Source organism: Rhinolophus ferrumequinum, chromosome 21 (assembly GCF_004115265.2).
Source record: "Rhinolophus ferrumequinum isolate MPI-CBG mRhiFer1 chromosome 21, mRhiFer1_v1.p, whole genome shotgun sequence".
Taxonomy (NCBI): Eukaryota; Metazoa; Chordata; class Mammalia; order Chiroptera; family Rhinolophidae; genus Rhinolophus; species Rhinolophus ferrumequinum.
The window spans coordinates 23,897,043-23,916,776 of NC_046304.1; the positions used below are offsets into that span (position 1 = coordinate 23,897,043).

General features: G+C 39.6%; 2 protein-coding genes across 4 annotated transcripts in view; one reads left to right on the plus strand and one right to left on the minus strand.

The window, feature by feature from the left end:
• The window catches only part of TADA2A (transcriptional adaptor 2A), a 41,460-nt gene extending 32,884 nt beyond the window's left edge, over positions 1–8,576 (minus strand). Inside the window, exons 1-4 of one of the 3 annotated variants that reach the window (XM_033090735.1) lie at positions 8,510–8,576; positions 6,180–6,300; positions 3,722–3,828; positions 2,479–2,538 (exon numbers count right to left, since the gene is read on the minus strand). In XM_033090735.1, coding sequence (XP_032946626.1) covers positions 2,479–2,538; positions 3,722–3,828; positions 6,180–6,204 — 192 coding nt within the window. In that variant the 5' untranslated portion in view covers positions 6,205–6,300; positions 8,510–8,576. Of the gene's footprint in view, positions 1–2,478; positions 2,539–3,463; positions 3,606–3,721; positions 3,829–6,179; positions 6,301–8,140; positions 8,269–8,509 lie in introns of those variants that run through there. The other 2 variants (XM_033090736.1, XM_033090737.1) reach the window with 2 other exon arrangements.
• Positions 8,577–8,614: 38 nt separating this feature from the next.
• Positions 8,615–19,734, plus strand: part of ACACA (acetyl-CoA carboxylase alpha) — a 260,073-nt gene continuing 248,953 nt past the window's right edge. The window contains exons 1-2 of the mRNA XM_033090744.1: positions 8,615–8,732; positions 8,912–9,177. Coding sequence (XP_032946635.1) covers positions 8,727–8,732; positions 8,912–9,177 — 272 coding nt within the window. The 5' untranslated portion in view covers positions 8,615–8,726. The remainder of the gene's footprint in view (positions 8,733–8,911; positions 9,178–19,734) is intronic.

The following is a 19,734-nucleotide window of genomic DNA, read 5'->3' on the forward strand; positions in this document are numbered from 1 at the left end:
CATTCACTGCTGGTGGGAATACAAAAATGATACTGCCACCTTGGAAGATAGTTTGAGAGTTTCTTACAAAACAACATACCCTTACCATGTGACCCAGCAATCAAGTTCCTTGGTATTTATCCAAAGAAGTTGAAAACATGTCCACACAAAAACTTGCGCGTGGATGTTTATCGCAGCTTTACTCATAATTGCCAAACTTTGGAAGCAACCAAGGTGTTCTTCAGCAGGTGAATGGATAAATAAACTGTGGTACATCCAGATAATGGAGTATTATTCAGCACTAAAAAGAAATGAGCTATCAAGCCATAAAAAGACACGGAGGAAACTTACATACATACTACTAAGTGAAAGAAGCCAATCTGAAAAGGCTATATACTATATGATTCCAACCATATGATATTCTGGAAAAAACTATGGAGACCATAAAAATATAAGTGTTTGCCAGGAGTTAAGGGGAGGGATTGATGAATAGGCAGAGTATAAAGAACTTTTAGGGCCATGAAACTATTCTGTATGACACTACAATGGTGGATACATGACATATATTTGTACAAACCCACAGAATGTACAACACCAAGAGTGAACTCTAATGCAAACTATGGACTTTGGGTGACAATGATGTGTCAGTGTAGGTTCATCTATTATAATAAATGCACCCCTCTGGTGGGGGATGCTGATAATAGGGAAGGCTAAGCATTTGTGGGGGCAGTGGATATACTGGAAATCTCTGTACTTCGTACTCAATTTTGCTTTGAATCTATCAAGTGCTCTTAAAACCAAAGTCTAATATGAAAAAATGTATTACAAGTCTTATAATTAGTGAAGAAAGTATTTAGAAGACCTAAGGTGTTTTGAGAGAGATAGGGGAAGGCTAGCCAGTTATTTGGCTGCCAAGAGCTCTTACTAAGGAGGATTTTTTTTGATTAATTCATTATGGACCATGACCTGACTATCAGCATTGCAGACCCAGAAATTCATCTTAATAGGACCCCACAAATAATCAGACTCAGAGATGCTGATTCACCCTTTCTAAACTTTTAAGAGGCTAAAGTAGATATACTATAGTGCTGTGGGAAGCATAATTCTAAAGATGACCCCTTCTACTTCCAGGATTGTCCCTTAATTATTCAAACACTAACTACGTACCGCTGTAAATGAACTCTGATGATGGGATTAAGGCAGAATAGGGAGATTATCCTGGAATATCCAGACGGGCCCAATATAATCACATGGACCCTAAAAGTAGAAGTGGCAGGCAGAAGTCAGAGAGATACTGCACAGGAGAGATAAAACAAAAGGAGAGGTCAGAGACTCCAAGCAATTCATCAATAACTCTCAAGGACTCCCTAGCATTGCTGGCTTTGAATATGGAAAAAGGGGGCCAGAAGCCTACAGGCAGAGAGCAAACCCTAACCAATAAGGAAACAGTGGCATTAGTCCCATAACCTCAAGACAGTGAATTCTGTCAACAACCTGAATGAGAATAGAAGTGAATTGGAAGTGGCTTCTCCCCCAGGGCCTCCAGATAAAAGCCCAGGCTGGCCAACACCTTCATTTCAGCCTTATGGGACCTGGAGAAAACCAGCTAAGCCTAATGATCTTCTGACCTACAGAATTGCGAGATGATAAATTTGTGTTGTCTTAAGCCAGGTTTTGGTAATTTGTCATGGCAGCCATAGAAAACAAATACAAGTGTCAGTGGCTTAATCCACAAGGTGAAATTGTTACTGTCATGTAGATGTCCCAGCCAGCATTCTTTCCTGTAAGAAAAACTACATGGGAGGCTGAATTTAAGAAAACTACTTGGTGAACTGTGCGTTATACTCTGGTAACTGACAAAACTATCTTTACAAAGGTACATACACCTGCCAAGCAGATCAGATATTCACTTTGGCTTATCAAAGTGCCCATTCCTCTGGCTTGAGCGTGGAAGTACATCTGCCTTTCATGCCTTCTTTAGAGGTGACAATATAAGCAAATTACAGCCAGGTCTTACGCTGGCCTATAAGCCAGTCTTGCCTCTTTAAAGTGATTTTATGTATTGTATCATTCACTCTGTTTATTTTAAACTTAACTCTCAAAAGGTAACTAACTTCCCCAAGGAAGGGGGATGGAATACCAAACATAAACATCACCACTACCCACATGAAACACATAAAAATACCATCAGCCAAAACACATCTACTATATGTTTATCAATGAGCCTAAAAAGCAGTGTAACTCTTACCCTTATATCAGTAAACCTCAAAAAAAGTACTTCCTTTAAATTCCTTCTAAATTTGAAATAAAAATCTGAGTATATAAAATGATTTTTTGGACTGAAAATACCTTAGTAGATCCTTTTTATTATTGGGTAATAATTACCTAATTCAGAAGAAGAGGAAAGAGAAGGGAGAGACACTTGGAGATGAAGAAAAGACTAATTCCCAGTATAAAACCTGAAAAATAAACAGAAATTTCCTGCAACTTCATCATTACCATTATTTCATAAGTATGATCACTTTGATGTTTCTTGTACTCAAATCCTCGAGTGAAACACTGCAAAAAAAAGGAAAATTAAGTTACCCAAAAGCTACTTTTTGAAATGCTATCTTATAGAAGATGGCTTGGGTGTATTTTACTGTTGTGATGAGTTTTTAAGAATTCATTTAATCTTGTCTGCATCCATAATAGGATGATTATATTCATGATCACAGCTTTTCAGTGGCTCTCACAGAGAAAAAACAATAATCTGAAAAGAATTCTTTTTCCTACGACAATTATTCCTTTGATAAGAGCATAAGCCCTGGAAACAGACTGCCTAAATTTGAATTCTGGCTCCATGCTTACCATATTTTAGCAATTCCAAGACATGTTTTTTCACGAAATGAGAATTTTAAAACTCTGAAATGAGGATTCATCTTATAATAAAAAGTATATAACTTCCACTAGCCATTTTTACATTTCTGAAATTGGAATGCTTCTTATAATCAATATTGTCTTGCATCTGATAAAATATGGTATTTATCGTGTGATCTTGAGCAAATTACTTAACCTCTCTCTGCTCATACTTCCAGGGTTGTAATGATGATTTAAGAGTTAATTCATGTGAAGTACTAAAAATAGTGCCGGGCACAGGATAAACACTTATAATTAGTATTATTATTACCATCATCATCCACAAAATGGTTTGTTCCCTTGTTTGTCACCTGCCCGAAGATCACTATTCAGTAAGACAATAAACAGGGTCATAAGCGCTATCAAAAGGAATAAGCCTCCAATTCTGTTTCCTGTAGTCCCAACACTTTAAATCTACTGGCAAAAACAGTGTTAAGCATTAGGTTGATACAGAGATGTGGAATACAGGCATAACCCGTTTTACTGTTTCACTTTATTGCTTTTCACAGATACTGTGTTTTTTACAGATTGAAGGCAAGACCTTCTATTAGCAAAAAATTCTTACTTGCTTTAGTGCAATACTCACTTTATTGCAATACCTGCTTTATCGCAGTGGTCTAGAAATGAACCCACAATATTTCCAAGGTATGCCGGTATTCAACAGTCTATCTCATCCACTTGCTCTGTTCCCCAACTTTTCACTGGTAAAATGGGTACTGGAAGATTGACTGGAAATAATAGATTTAATAAGGTATGGTCCTTCTGAGCAAGTGATAGTCATCTCTGAATTTACTATATCCTTAAAACGAGGCAAGGAGAGGCAAGCCTCTACTTAATGAGTTACCTGTAAGCAGAGGAGAAAAGGAGGTGGCCCACATTCTGCACACTTGATATAAGGCTCCATGAGGTAGGAGGAGCAGCCTCGGCAAGGTGGCTTATCAGAGGGATCATCTAGAACAACAAAAAAAAACATATTAGCTTCAAAACACCTTATGATTATCTTAAGAGCTAGAAGCTAAAAATCTTCAAATGACGGGTAGTGAGCTGTACTGAAAAGTTCATGGAGACAAGATGAGCTCATTCAAAAATAAGAAAAAACAAAAATTATGTGCCTTTTTACTTCAGGGCAGCTTTGTTTCTTCCTACAGTGTGCCTATTACTGCAAACATCATCTAAACAGATCAGGCCCCTGCAGAGAAATTTACAAACACAAGTTTTAACGGGAACTTAATTCATAATACTGACAACTAAATTTTTCAGGGGATAAAAATGTCACACACCTACACCTCACATATATATTTACAGATAAAGCAAATCTGATAAAATGTTAATGATTGTTGAATCTAGGTAGGGGGCAACAAGTAATCACTGTACTGTTCTTTCAACTTTTCTATAAGTTTGAAAATTTTCATAATAAAAAATTGGGGGGGAAAAACTTCTTTACGTATATGTCTTGGGATATACTACGTTATATTTGAGTTGGGAATTAAACCCAGGAAAGCACCCTCCTTTTCTCCCACATTAAGAACAGAACATAACAGACCTTCCTTCAGTGCCACTGACAGCACGGTTCTTAAATATTAAGGTAAGGCATAAAATCCACACTCTCTAAGGTCATAAAAATGCAGATCTGTGTATCCCCGGTTACCCCAGACAGTAGGTTAGATCAAAGCATTTTTGTCTAATGTTGAATTTACTGAAGTTGATAACACTACTGAGGTTATATAATAAAATATACCTATTAGGAAATAAACCCTAAAGTACTCAGGAATAAAGGGCCAAGATATTTAGCTGGTCCTCAGATAACATTTTTTTCCTTCAATGTCATTTTGTTACAATGTTGATGACAGAAAAAAAAAAAAATCAATTCTGGCTGGAGCCGGTGTGAGGAGTTTCCACATTCTCCCCATATCTGTATGGGTTTTCTCCGGGACTCCAGTTTCCTCCCTCATCCCAAAGATGTGCATGTGAAGTCAACTGGCGTCTAAATTATCACAGTGTGAGTGAGTGTGGGGTGTGTGTGAGTGTGCTCTGCGGTGGGAGGGCATCCTGTCCTGGGTCGGTTCCCACCTTGTGCCGTGAGCTGCCGGAATAGGCTCTAGCCACCCTCAACACTGAACAGGAATAAGTGGGTTGGAAAAGAATTACTATCTTGTTTTTATTCATCTTTCCTAAATATAGCTTGCGTTTATTTCAATGTTTAATATTAGAAGTGTTTTGAGTCTTTATTTAGAAGTTTGGTGATGTTTTTGTGACAAGCAACATGCCACAGGATTGTAACTCTTGTTTATATCAATTAGCCTATGGTAAAATTGGTCTCTTATACGTCGTTTTACTTAAAGTTGCATTCCAAGATGATTCCAAAAAAAAAAGGGGTGTGTGTATGTCTACATATATTTGTCAATATATAATAAATATATATATTTATTGAGAGAAAGAAAGAAAGCACGTAAATGGAGTAAAAGATTAATGAAAGGTGTACAGGTATCCTTTGTACTATTCTTATTCTTCTAACTTTCCTGTAAGTTTAATATTACTTCCAAGTAAAAAGTTTAAAAATTATTTTTAAGGAGGGACAATTAATTTAGGTTCTTTTTCCATGTGCAAAATGAGAAATTTGAACCAGATGTGTTTGAAGACTTTATTTTGTACTAAGTTTATATAGAGTGTGATGAGAGAGTAAATTAGAGCCCCTATAAAAAAATTGCTGAAGAGGAAACAATACCCAAAAATACCCTTTTTGATTCTTCTCATTGGGATAATACTAACATCTTCCAATGGATTTCTATTTCTGCCAAATCTCTTATCTTCAGAATCAGCGAAAAAGCACTATTTTTCTCTATAGTTGTGGCGGCCTGAATTTATCTCACACATATGCCACATTTCTCTGCATTATTATTATCCTGTGGTTTACTCTGAAATGGGGAGAGGTGCATTTCCTTTATTCTACCACAGACATTATTTCTTATCAAGGCATCACAAATATGTTATTGGTGCTAAAGAGAAATCCAAATGCTTTTGTGGGTCTAAACGCAGGTTAATCATACTATGCCGGGTCTAGCTGAGCTTAGTTTTCTTATAAAACCTAGGTGATATGTTTGTCATGTGTTCAGTGGGCAATCTCATTGATTGAACCCACTTATATTAAGTATTGGTTGATTTTATTTTGATTTGAGACTCTTATTTCTTTAAGATCAGATTCACAGGACTTTAACTTCAAAATGCTTGTTTTTCTTCTTTGACCAAGTTCCACTACAGTTTGCTATTAATATTCACCTGAGACTTGTTCACATAGTACTTACTGCTAAAGGAACCCAAACGGTCCATTCCCTAATTGGCAGAGACTTTGATCTTCCTCAATGCAGTGCTCCTTCAAGGAGATTTCAGAACTGGTCAACACATACACCAAAGCTTGATGTCCCCCTATGAACAAACCAAAGTGGCACATGGATCAGGAAATAATTCGAGTAAGTAAGAGAAAGAAAAGATAATGCAACATACTCAACTCTACCACATCCTTGCTTTGTGACACTAAGAAAATATTTTATTTCTATAAGCCTATTTCCCCCTCTGTAAAATGGGTATGATATAATAGTATCTATCTCACAGAGCTGTTGTGAGGATTAAATATCAAATTAAATATCCATACAAATAATGTACCATGGTGCCTGGCCAATAGTAAGCCCTTTACAAAGGCGACATTTCCCTAGTACACTACTGATTTTCTCTTCTTGGTCTCATTTCTCTCCTTAGCCCCCTTTCCTTAGGGAAACAGACTCTACATTTCATATGGTTCTGGTGGGGTTGCCACTTGGAATACTCCGTTCTCTACCCCCACAACAGCTTAAATGACCAGATCTCAGAGAAATCTGAATCTTGAATAAGACATACAAGGATGGAAGGTAGTTGGAGTTCAGTTATTCACTAGTCAAAGAATTTGGTCCATGAGCTCTGGCTGTTGAGATCCGAATCCCCAAGAGTGGCTAAACTGTTTAGTTTTCTTCTTTTTCTCATTTCACTCTTTCCAATAACACTTTAATATATGAATAAGTGTCTTTACCAGAAACCCAGGAATCCTATCCATTACAACATGCATTTGTTCACCAATTTACTCCTTGAACAAATATTTAATAGGTATGTACAATGTACACAGTATCTTCTTTAAGGCAGAAATACAAGTATGTATTTCACACTAAGCCAAGAAAACATCCCTCCTTCTATACTCCCATAGCTTTTTGTCTATCTCTTTTATGGCATTTTTTTACATTCTACTTTGTGAGGATTACGTATGAATACCTATTTTTCCCCATTTTTAGAGTAAATGAAAGCAGGAACTATGTCCAATACAAATCTGTATGCCTTCAAGTACTAAGCACAATGCCAAACACACAAAAAGAACTCAGTAAACACAAATGTATTGGTAATGGATAAATATTAGTTCCTCAAAAGGTTAATTTAAAAGGTTCTTCTGAAGTGACTTCTTTCACCGGATATTTTTAGGTTGAGGAATAATTCATCATTAAGTGTATCAACACTCAGATAACATGGCTGTCATGACCCTGTTTTTTGGGTGGTGGGCTGGGTGGGAATAGTTATCCCTCTGCTCTAGTCTCAGAAAAAGTTAGTCTTTGAAGAAAAATGAGTTTAGCAAAGGGTATTATGCACTTGGTAATAAAATAGTGGCCAACAGTTACTGAACTTTTCTCATATGCCAGGTATTGTGGTGCCACTGTATTTGGATTGTCTTTTTGAATCCTCACAACCTGAGGCGTACTACTTTTTTTCAAAGAAGGAAAGGAAGCCCTGAAAGATTATGTTACTTGTACAATGCCTTACAGGCAGTGAACAGCAACACCATTTCGACAGAGGTTAGTTGAGTGGGTCAAGTAAAGGATGTATAAACAGTCTGATAAACATTTCCATGGCATAAGCACAATATTGCAATCAGCAGGATCTTCTTTCTTCCTCTCCCTTCTTCTCACAAGAGACATTTCTGACACTAACATCCACCAAAGAAAGGATGGGTGCTAGCTCCAAATTAACATTTGTCAAACTCAAAGTTGTTACTGGGAGAACGGAAGGTACGTGAAGAACAGCATTAAGTGTGGTACAGAGGACAGGTGCAGGCTGTGCGGTTTTGCAGACAAGGTTCAAATCCTTTCATTCTGTATTAGCTGTATGACCTTGGGCAAGTCATTTTAGCTGAGCCTCGGCCAGCCTCAGCTCTAAAAAGTAGATGAAATACCTACTTTGGAAGGCCTACCTGAAAACTCAATGGGAAACGTCTGTAAGGACATGACACACAGCGGCTGTTAACGTAGTTACGCGCTCCACCATAGAAACGGAAATACCGAGGCTGAGACAGCGCAGGGCCGGCCAGACGGCTAGACGACCCTCCCCGCGGGGCGGGACCCAAGGGGTAATGCCCCGCCCCGCGCCGCCCTCCCCCACAGCGCGACGTGGCCCGGCGCCGCACGCCCGCCTACCCGCCGCGTCTCCCCAGCCGAGGGTGTTGCAGCCTGACCCCGATCCCCACAGAACCTCGCGGTCCCCGCCTCCCCCTCGTCCGGCTAGAGGGGCTCGCACCCCGCCGCTGCCGCCGCCGCCCGCCCTGCAGCGCCTCGTGCCTCACCTCGCAGTGTCCCCCTCCTGTGCGCCGAGGAGCCGCCAGCCACGTGCGCGCCACTGGGCTTGCGTGCTCGCTCCCGAGCGGCGCGAGCGCGCCCGGTCCCCTCGCGGCCCCGCAGCGTGCCGCGCGCCCTCCGCCTCCGCCCCTTCCCTTCCCTGGCCTTCGTGGCCCTGTCTCGTGCCGCGCGCCTGTCACTGTCCTCTGTCAGAGGCCTGAGAGGATGCGGGTGAGCCCTTTGCCTGACTTTCAGTCTGACCAGTAATCACTTCTCCCGTGAGGTGCGTTTCTGGTCGCCAGAGGCTTGCCGGGGCGTGGTGCCGCTCGATCCCCGCCGGAGTGCCGTGAGGTGGGGCGGGCCGGTACTGTCCTGCTTTTGTGTTTTTAACACTCTCACTCCTGTTGCAGCAGAGGAAATTGAGGCTAAGGGACTGGGCCCAAGGACGGCGAGCTGTGGCCGCCTGTGGAAGCCGGTCTTGGAGTGCTGTTCGTGGATTTACCAGACCGAATGGTTTAAGGGTGAACAGGTTACGTTTTATTCAGATGCTTCTGGAACGTCGAAATTGTCTTCTTTGGAAAGAACCATCCCCTCTTTGGGCTTCAGAGGCCCAGATTGAGGCGCACAATGATGGGAGGATGTGGTGGTCCACTCTGATGTCAATCTTGAGGGCTAGGTATGTCCCAACATCTCTTACTACTACTACTAATTATTATAATAGCTACTATATGCCAAGTGTTTATTGCATGCCAGTCATTGTACAAAGGAGGTTACATACATGGTCTCATTAAATCTTCAAAAATAACCTTTTGAGGTAGGCACTATGCCCATTTTCCAGGTGAAGACATTTAGACTCTGGCTTATCAATAAATAACTTGGGATCACACTGCTGGAAAGTGTTGGGGAAGGGGATTCAAACTGTGGTGTATTTTAATTATTCTGCTGTTACTCTATTTAGAAGTCTGTCTTAAAGGAAAAAAAAAAGAGAAACAAAAAAGATAAAGGAAAAAGTCTGTCTTTCATAAAATTGTCCAGCCTCTTTTAGAATTTTAGAATTCATTTACACTTTCTGTCTATATGGCCTCTTTATATTTTTTAGTGTATGAGTAAAACAAGTTCATTTTGTTAAAAAAAAAAAAAGAAAATTCACTAGCAAAAATGTGAAAAGGAGCCCCCTCCCACCATGTTCAATAAACAGTTAACATTTTGCTGTGCACTCTTACAGACATTTTTCTATGCATCATATCAATAAATACAGAGTAGTTTTACATTTAATGTAGCCTAAAAATCTATTCATTCAACAAATATTTAATGAGCAGACACTGTTCTACGTTCTGGCAATTCAGCAGTGAACAAAACAAAGTCTGCCTCTTATAATGGGAGGTTGACAATAAGTAATACACGTAATATATTGCTAAATAATAGATAATGCCCAGTAATGTGGCAATATTTATGGGGTAAAAGGCAGGATAAAGGGATAAGAGTGATGTGGGATGCTCTTTTAGATGTGATAGACAAGGAAGGCCTCTTAATGGAAGAGCACATAAGCAGAAATATAATCATGAAATGAGGGAGGCAGCTATGTGGGTTTCTAGAGGGAAACTATTCTAGGAGACAAGAAATGGCAATCGCAGTGGCCCTAAGATAGGGACTTGCTTGGCATTTTGGAGAAGAAGCACGGAGACCAGTGTGGTTGGAGCACAGCAAATTACAGAAACAAGTTGGGAAATAGAGGCAGAAGTCAGATCATGTATCATCTGGTAAACCATGGTTGGACTTTGGGTTTTATTGAGATATAGAGTGCCGTGGAAGGTTTGAGAGCTAAGGAATAATCAGATTTGTTTTAAAAGGATCATTCTGGAAGCTGTGTGGAGAATAGGTGGTAAAAACATTAAAATTGGCCTTTAAAGCATAAATTATCCCTTTACACAGCAATTGTTGAAAAGATCGTTTATTAACATCCGTGTTTCACCTACACCTTAACACTTGTATAACTACTCGCACATTCTCCATAAAGAGGAGATAGGGTCAAACACTCAAGACTTATCTTCATGTCTTTCTCACCTAAACTGAAATTTTTTGAGACTGGCGAGGGCATACATCCAGATCTGAACGTCATGATTGTCAACAAACGGAGTATGAGTCATTAATGTTGTACTATTGTGGAAAAAACAGTCCCTTATGATACTAGGATCTATTCATTAAAAACATTACATTCAAGCACCTGAAAATTACCCTTTCTCTTCAATTTATGTTAGGCCCTGATTAGAATTTAGTCATTGTTCAGCCGTAAGAAAAGGTGAAATAATACCATTTGCGACAACATGGATGGATCTTGAGATTATAATGCTAAATGAAATAAGACAGAAAAACTAGAGAACCATACGTTTTCACTGACATGTGGTAACTGAAAACAACAAAAGAACAAGACAAACAAATGAAGAAACAAAACCTCATAGACATAGACAATGGTTTAGGGTTACCAGGGGGTAAGGGGAGAGGGGCGATGGTTCTAGAAAAGGGTAAACGGGGTCAAATATATGGTGATGGAAGGAGAACTGACTCTGGGTGAACACATAATATGAGATATAGATGATGTATTACAGAATTGTACACTTGAAACCTATGTAACTTTACTAACAATTGTCACCCCAATAAACTTTAATTAAAAATAAATAAATATAAGTAAAAAAAAGAATTTAGTCATTGTACTTAAGAAAGATGTGGAGAAATTAAAATGCACAGTGAGAAGAAGGATAGCACTGATTAAGGTAGTGATTTTCTGAATTTTTGCCTTCAGCAGTGTAGTGGATAGTGACATCAATAAGACCAGCTGAAGGAAGAATAGATTTGGAAGAGAAATTAGAAGTTCTGTTTTGTATCTGTGTTTTGCAACCTGAGTGGAAATGACATAATGAGGTCAGAGCTCAGAGGAGAGGCAGGGGCTAAAACTGTATAATTGTTATTAGAATTGTTTCTTTGGATGTGTGTCTTCTTTAGACAGAGCTTGAGGACAGACACTGTGTCTTTTCTTCTTTATAACCTCAGTGCCCAGAAGTGCATCCTGGACGGATATTTGTGAAATAAGCAAGTAAAGGCAAAGGTATGGATGAAGTCACTCAGGCAAAATGTATAAGGTAAAAAGAGAAGCTATATCCAATCTATGCTTTCACTGGCGGTCCAAGCACCTGAACATGACTTACAAGTAGGGTGACCATAAGTCCCAACTGGCTCAGGACAGTTCTGATTTACTCCTATTGTCCCAATATAATTAGTTACATTGTCTCATTTCACTCTCAAAAGCGTCTCAGTTTGTACAATAAATTATGTGATCACTCTTTGTAGAAGGCCCTTCAAGGTCTAGTGTCTTTCTGTTTGTCATCACTGCCCCATCTCACACGTCATTCTCCAGCCCGACGGACGTACCTTGATTTTCCGTTATGCACCCTGTTCCTTCCAAGCTTCCTTTGCCAGGGTATCTCCACTTCAACTTAGACATTACTTCCTCAGGAGCATCTCTCCTGGCCCCCAAGTCTGGGTTAAGTACCCCCTTTGCATACTTCCAGTACAACCTGTATTGAACCTGTCCTAGCAGGGATGACTAAGTACCTCGTTGCTTCCCTCACTAAACATGTCTGTAAAGGAACCTGAGAAAACACCTTTCATCCTCCTTAAGACAGAAATTTACATTACCAGGATCAATCCAGGTTGGGTTAATATTTTTTGAAGGCTGACCTTCAGAACAGATTAATAATAGCACATTCTCCAAGCCCTTCCATTCATAACTAACTCAGAAGGCTGACTTTTGAATTCGAAACCCAACGAGGAAAATTGTATCATACTGTCAGACTTTGTATTGTGGCTGCCATTGACTGAGTCCAAACTATCCCAACAACTCCTTTTCAAATACTGAGCTGCGGTTGTTAAAATCAGAAGTGCAGTTTCTGAGCCTCCCTCCCTATGGAAATGATTCTCTACCATTTCTAGTTACTTGTTACGTCCAGAGTTCTCAAAGACTTTATGAACTTTATCTCATCTAATGTTTATTTTTTCTTGTAACTGAAGTGGCTCTCTGTATTTTGGTATACAAATAGATAAAATAGAAAATCTAAAAGTCTAGCTATGCCTTTTAGGTTTCAACTTCCTCCCCTTTAAACTCTGAGACATACCAGTCAATGTAAATTAACCAGGAATTTAGGTCCCAGAGCAGAGCCCTTTGCCAGTTATAGGGGCTCTTCAAGGCTAAGAGTCTTCCTGTGACGCACTCAATAGAGAGGGCTTCACTCCACAAAAGGCCTGAGCCTCAAGGATTACAGTTCTTGAGGCCCGACTCAGGACTGGTTCCAGCCTCCTTATTCTCTGTTGCTATCTCTGGCATCAAGAGCATTGCCTTCCTCCTTCCTGCCCCTCTCACTCCACCCTTCCCTATCTTTCTCCCTTTATTGCCACCCTAGTGGAAGGAGTTAGGGAATCAATCCTTTTCCTTCCAGAAGGTTCCTAGACTGCTACTTAATCCACTCCAACTATGATCAGTCTGCAGAGGAAGGGCTGATGCACCTCTCCTAATCTGCTTAAAGAAATGTAAGATCTAGGGAGTATGTGATATCTTGCTCCCAAGAATATGTCATCATTTTGGCTCAAATAAACTTACAAACATTTAAAAAAAGAAAAAAAGAAATGCAAGACCTACATGTAGCCATTTCTCCACACAGTGACCTGTCTGGGGTGCTTCTGCATAAGTAGGAGGGCCCCAAAGATCTCAAAGGTGAACAAGAGGGGAAAGAAATTCTGGTGAAGGGCCCTGCAGTATCCCACTTTACAGATGAGGAAAAACAAGGCTCAGAGAGGTAAAATCACTTGCCCAAAAGACATTCATTTACTATGTAGCACAGCCAGAATTAAAACCACATGTGTCCAAATGTAACTTAAGAAACCGCTTCTGACTATTTAAAACTGAAGAATTTAGCAGGAATCAGGGTTTTATAATGCTATGGCCATTAAGTAGAGGTTTCATGAATCCAAACCTTTGCTACCCATCTCATCTGCCTCTTCAACACCTCACTGACTTCATTTTGATTTACAAAAAGTACAGGATATCTGTCCCATGAGTCACTGTTGATCAGAAAACTTTAAAATGCCTACTAGGCAGCCTAGCTGCATGCTTTTCAGCCTGTTATACAGGGCCTCCACCTTTTGACTGTCAAAACAGGCTCCTAAAATATTTTGCATCATTTGATGACAGGCAGTCTATTCTTTTGCAATCAACAAGTACCTAATAAATGTTTGAAATATGATTTGTAAGGAACGTGGCATAGTTTAATATAATGGAAAAAGCATGGACTTTGAAGCTTTTCTGAATTTGAATCCTGTCTCCACCCTTCACTACCCTTCAAGAATTTAGGCAAGTTATTATCTGTGCTTCTTTTCACATGTAAAATGAAAACAAAACAAAACCTAGTAAGAGTTTTGTGATGATGTATGTATAGTACCTAGTTCATGGTGAAAGTCAAATAATTGTAATTTTTTTTTCCCTTTTCTTCCGCCTCACCCCCTACTCCAGTTCAAGCTGTTGTTTCTCAGTCTAGTGTGGGACACAGCTCACTGGCCCATGCTGGTATTATGAGCCTTGCACTTCCCCCAGCTGAGGCATTCGGTCGCCAGTTGTAGGTTGGCCACTCATAGCAGCTCACAGCAGCTCCCACCGACCGCCACCGGCAGCTCATGGCAGCACACAACAGCACTCAGCAGCCCATGGCAGCTTATGCCAACCTCCGGCTGCTCACTGCAGCCCAGCTCCAGGGACAGCTGTTGTTCACAATCTTAGCTGTAGAGGGTGCAGCTCACTGGCCCATGTGGGAATCCAACTGGCAACCTCGGCGTTAGGAGCACGGCGTTAGGAGCATGGTGCTCCAACTACCTGAGCCACCAGGCCGGCCCCTATAATTATAATTGTAATTGTAATTGTAATTCTCTAAGTGCTTCATAGGATGACCCTGGGGCTTGTTTAGAACTTGTTCTAGGTTAGGTTGGCTAGTGCTTGGCATTAGAATTTTTTCATTATTTAAATCAAGAACTAACGACTGGAAACCTATAGGTTTCCAGAACACCAACAATTAAACAGTTTCTTTTACTGCTTGCTTGCTTTAGCACCTTTCTCACTATACAAAAATAATGAAAGTGTACATCATCTCACAGGTCCCAGGGCAAATGCATAGTTGCAGTCAAGGATGGATAGATAATCCAGCCTTACCTTGAATGCAGAACAATCTCAGGAGCTCTGTTCCATTTAATTAATGTAAAGAGTGAACAGACTTCTATATTATGAGACATATATTACTACTTAGTACTTTACTATAATCAAAACTAACAAGGTTAATCTGATGCATATTTAATGATATATGTAATTGTTGTGCTGCATGATAATTAGGTCTTAAATGCTAAGCTGTTTACGTAAGTGACTGTAATTGGTTATTTTTACACAGCCAAACACATTTTGTAGTGTTTGTCTACTCCCTTTATTAATTTTCTAGAATCTATAGTTATGCCAAGGACAACAGTTTTCTCTGAAACTATTTACTATTTAATCGTGCACTCACACACAGTCACCTGAAGTTTGCTGCCACCAATTCAGTACCCAGTCGAAGGTGTGCTGAAGGGAGAAACTTTATTTGAGTGAAACCACTCCAGTGAAATAGCTCAAGTGAGCCTCTCAAGCAAGCTGCTCAGCTGAAGTAGCCCAAGTGTTACAGCTCTAGTGTTGCAACTCAAGTGTTACAGCTCACAAGCTGGGGAAATGCAGCTGAAAGTGCACTCCATTGAAATAGAGGGGGCACTGGCTTGTATAGAGAAGTTTCTATGCCTCCCATACCCTCCCTGATTGGTCCATTTATATGCAAATTAGAACTTCAAATTTGCACCGTTTGATTGGTCCAAATCGCAGTGTTCCACATGGGTGGATCCACATGTTCTGATTGGTTATTGTGGAGCTACTCTGATTGGTCAGTAAAGATGCAAATGAGGATATAGCTGTACAGCTCCTATTGGACAGGAAGGTCTCAGTCCCATTGGTCAAAATAGGATACCTGGAGCTTCTTTATAAGGGTCAGCTCAGATAGCAGCACAATGCAGGCAGGAACACGGCGCAGGAGGCTTGGTAGCTCAGCCTTTGGCTTTTCCCTGACATGCAGTGTGCTTGGGATGCCCAGTAAACAATGGCTGCTAGACTCTGATTATGCATTTGGGCCCGATTAACCACAGGAGTCTTCGGCAGGTATATTCTATCTCGGAGGTTGACAGTTTTCAAAATGACGCAGCAGGATTCTCCTCCCAACTAGGTACTAAAAATAGCTACTGCTTAAGGCTTTCTGTATATATTTTCTCATTTTAATCCTTAAAAACACTTAAGGGAGGTGTTATTACTCCCATTTTACTGATACAGAAATTGATGGTTGGAGAGTGTAAGCAGGCAGCATAGTACAGATTCCAACTTTTATCCCCAACCTCTAACCAATACTTTATACAACCTTAGAAGGTAATGAATTCCAGCAGAGATATGTAAAATCTTTTTAGGAATGGAATGGTTCCTGAGAAATACGGAATATGTACATTAGTCCCCCTTTATTTGTAGTTTCATTTTCTGTGGTTTCAGTTACCCATGATCAATCGTGGTTTGAAAATATTAAATGGAAAATTCCAGAAATAACAATTCATAAGTTTTAAATTGCACGCTGTGATAAAATTTCACCCCATTCTGTTCTGTCCCTGCTGGGATATGAATCATCTCTTTGTCCAGCATATCCAAGGTGTGAGGGAAGAGAGACACCACATTCACATAACTTTTAGTAGAGTATATTGTTTTGATTCTATTTTATTATTATTGTTAATCTCTTATAATATCTAATTTGTAAATTAATCTTTATCATAGGTATGTATGTACAGGAAAAAACATTGTGTGTATATATAGGGTTCAGTACCATCTGCGGTTTCAGGCATCCACTGGAGGTCTTGGAGTATCCTCCATGGGAAAGGGGGTACTACTGTATTCCTGGATACTAATCCTTTGTCTATGAAACATGTTGTAATCTAAAGTGTAATTCTAATATAATATTCTTCAACATGCAGATTTATGCATAAATAAACTGTCAGGTTCTAAAGCTCTGGGAGTCCCACTTGGCTCCAAGAATCTATTTTCATTTTGCTTTCTATGGCTGCATTTAAAAAGTAATTGATACTTATGTATGAAAGTCCCAAAAAACAGAACATATTTCTTAGGAGTCGAGGACTCCCTTTTTGAAGGACTCTGCTTTGCCAACACATACATGACAAAATAAAGTAGTTGGGTCGTCAGCATGTTCCAGCCCTATTCAGTTTTTTATGGCAGGAAGAAAAAAAAAAAGCTCTCAAAAAACTACCAGTATCTGTCATCTTATTCTGAAATTAAACCAACTAAGTAATGCACACGTTCAATTTCAGAATGATTTATTTAGAAATTGTTTTCCTCAGCATTTTTAATGATTCTATAGTGCTGAAAAGAATTGCAACGTGCGCCAATATCTAAACTCCTGGGTATATGTTCCACTAAAAATCACTGGGCCCTTCCTGGCAAACCATCAAGTACCTTTGCACAACATTTTTATTTGTCTAATCATAGGGAAGATGAACTTTGTCGGAACAGATAGTTGGTGTGCCAGAGCAACATCACTTCAGGGAGATCTGTCTGGCCTCCTCTTCTCTCTGCTGTGTATCACTGTTTACCCTTCTAGCTCCCCGCTTCCTAACTAGAAAGGAAATAATCTGATTCCTGTATCGATACTTTCAGTGAGATCTTTTTACTCCAACCTGCTCATTCTTCCTGGTGGATTAATTTTAAGCATTTTATCTCTAACTATAGATAATAATACAGTTAGTTGTCCCATGGTATCCATGGGAGATTGGTTCAAGGACACCCCTTGGATACCAAAATCCAAGGATTCTCAAGTCCCTTATATAAAAAGGTGTACTATGTGCATATAGCCTACGCATATCCTCCTATATACTTTTGATCGTCTCTAGGTTACTTATGATACCTAATACAATGTAAATGCTATGTAAATAGTTATTATGCTGTATTGTTTAGGGAATAACAAAAAAAGTCTGTGCATGTTCAGTACAGACGCAACCATTGTAGGCCTGACTACCATATTTCCCCAAAAATAAGACCTAACCGGAAAATAAGCCGTAGCATGATTTCTCAGGATGCTCGTAATATAAAATAAGCCCTAATGCGTCTTTTGCAGCAAAAATTAAGACCCGGTATTATTTGGGGGGAAATACGGTAGGACTTATTTTATATTATGAGCATCCTGAAAAATCATGCTAGGGCTTATTTTCCAGTTAGGTCTTATTTGGGGGGAAAACACAGTACATAGTACATCAGCAACAATGTAACATTTAAAAAATATATTTTCAATCCACAATCCACAGTTGGTTGAATTCTGTGAATGCAGAACCCACAGATAAAGAGGGCCGACTGTATAGACAGGAATATAAAACTCTACAACTCAATAAAAAAGACTAACAATCCAACAGAAAAAGAGGTTTTAAGCAAGAATGAGAAAACCTGAAGTAAATAAACATATGGAAAGGTGCTCAACCTCACTATTAAGCAGGAAAATGCACTTAAGAACAACAATGACATACTACTTCATACCCATCACATTTGCAAAAATTACAGCCTGAGATTTCCAAGTTAGGGAGGGTGTGGAATAATCAGGACTCTCTACTGCTGGGGAGAGTGCATTTGGTACAACCTCTTTAGAGAGTCATATGTAATCTAGCAAAGATGAATGCTGTACACAGCCCACAACCCATGAATTCTTCTCCTTGGCATATGTCCTAGACATAGACATGTCTGAGAAAATTCATTGTAGAAGAAATAAACTGCTGTCTGATATTGTATGTATAGTTTATAAGTCTTCAAATTCAGTGTCTCTTCTCTTGAATGTTCGATTCTTCTACAGATCAATAAGGATTTTTACACTACAGCCTGCACTTGTTAATTCGTTTTCGGTGCAGTAGGGAGCAGTAGTGACCTGAATAAATCGCTGAAGAGTCTTCTGAAGATCATCTTATGCTATGGAGACCATGACACTATACCTCTAAACATATTCTTCTCCATCGTATTTTAAGTTTTAGAGAACAGAATTTAAAATAGGACAAAATTAGGCCGTTGTGAATGATTTTTCTTCCTTTGGGACAGTGATACGGGTTTCCCATTTGTTTTCATTTGTTTATTTTACGTTTAATTGTTTATGCCCACTGCTTTTTTCAGAGGATGAAGTTAGCAACTTGAGCCACTGGGTGGCGCAAATTCACAGGTCTGGTGAAAGTTGGTAAATTACAGCTCGAGGTGCGCCTACCTGTTGTTATACAATGTGCCCCGTGAAAGAGGGTGAAGTAGAAGAAAAAAGGCTTTGGAGGCTTGAAACTTAAGTATGGACATGGATCTAAGTTCTTTAGGATTGGAAATTAAGGGAAATTTTTAGTATTGGATGATTGGCAAGTCAGGTCACTGAATAAGGGAAAGAAAGAAAAGGAAAGGAAAAAGAAAATTTGGAAAAGGAACAAGAAGAGAAAGATGAAGAGATAAACAAAAAACATGAAAGAAAAACGTATTAGTCTAGAGAGAGGAATTCCAATGTTACCAACAATTATAGGATGACCCTTCATTGGTTTGCATCCATCTGGTAACCAATAGCAGCTTTGATGTAAAAATAAACCTCATTTTCTTCCAGAAAGTCAGTTATGATACCCTCAGCTATCCATTTAGTGGTGTGATATTATGAACACATGTTTTTTTAAAATTTTTTATCAGGGAGTGTTGGGGAACTGTGTTTTTCCAGGGCCCATCAGCTTCAAGTCAAATCATTGTCTTTCAATCTAGTTGTGGAGAGCTCAGCTCACTGGCCCATGTCGGTGCCCCTCAACACATTTTTTGAATGTCTACTATGAACATAGTGCCTTTTGGCTACAAAGTAATGCAGAGATATACAAATGTAAATGTAGAGAAGACACTACAGGCGTCAAGCCTAAGAATGAGGAAGTATACACAGGAGGGCCACTGTCTGAACTGGAAAATGGAATCCGTTCTGAGAGTGGGAGAGGAGGAGTGGAAATAGGAGTGGAGGATCAGAGTGTGAAGGGAGGAGGGGCCATAAGACTCAACCTGTCCAGGGCAAAAAAAAAAGAAAGGTTC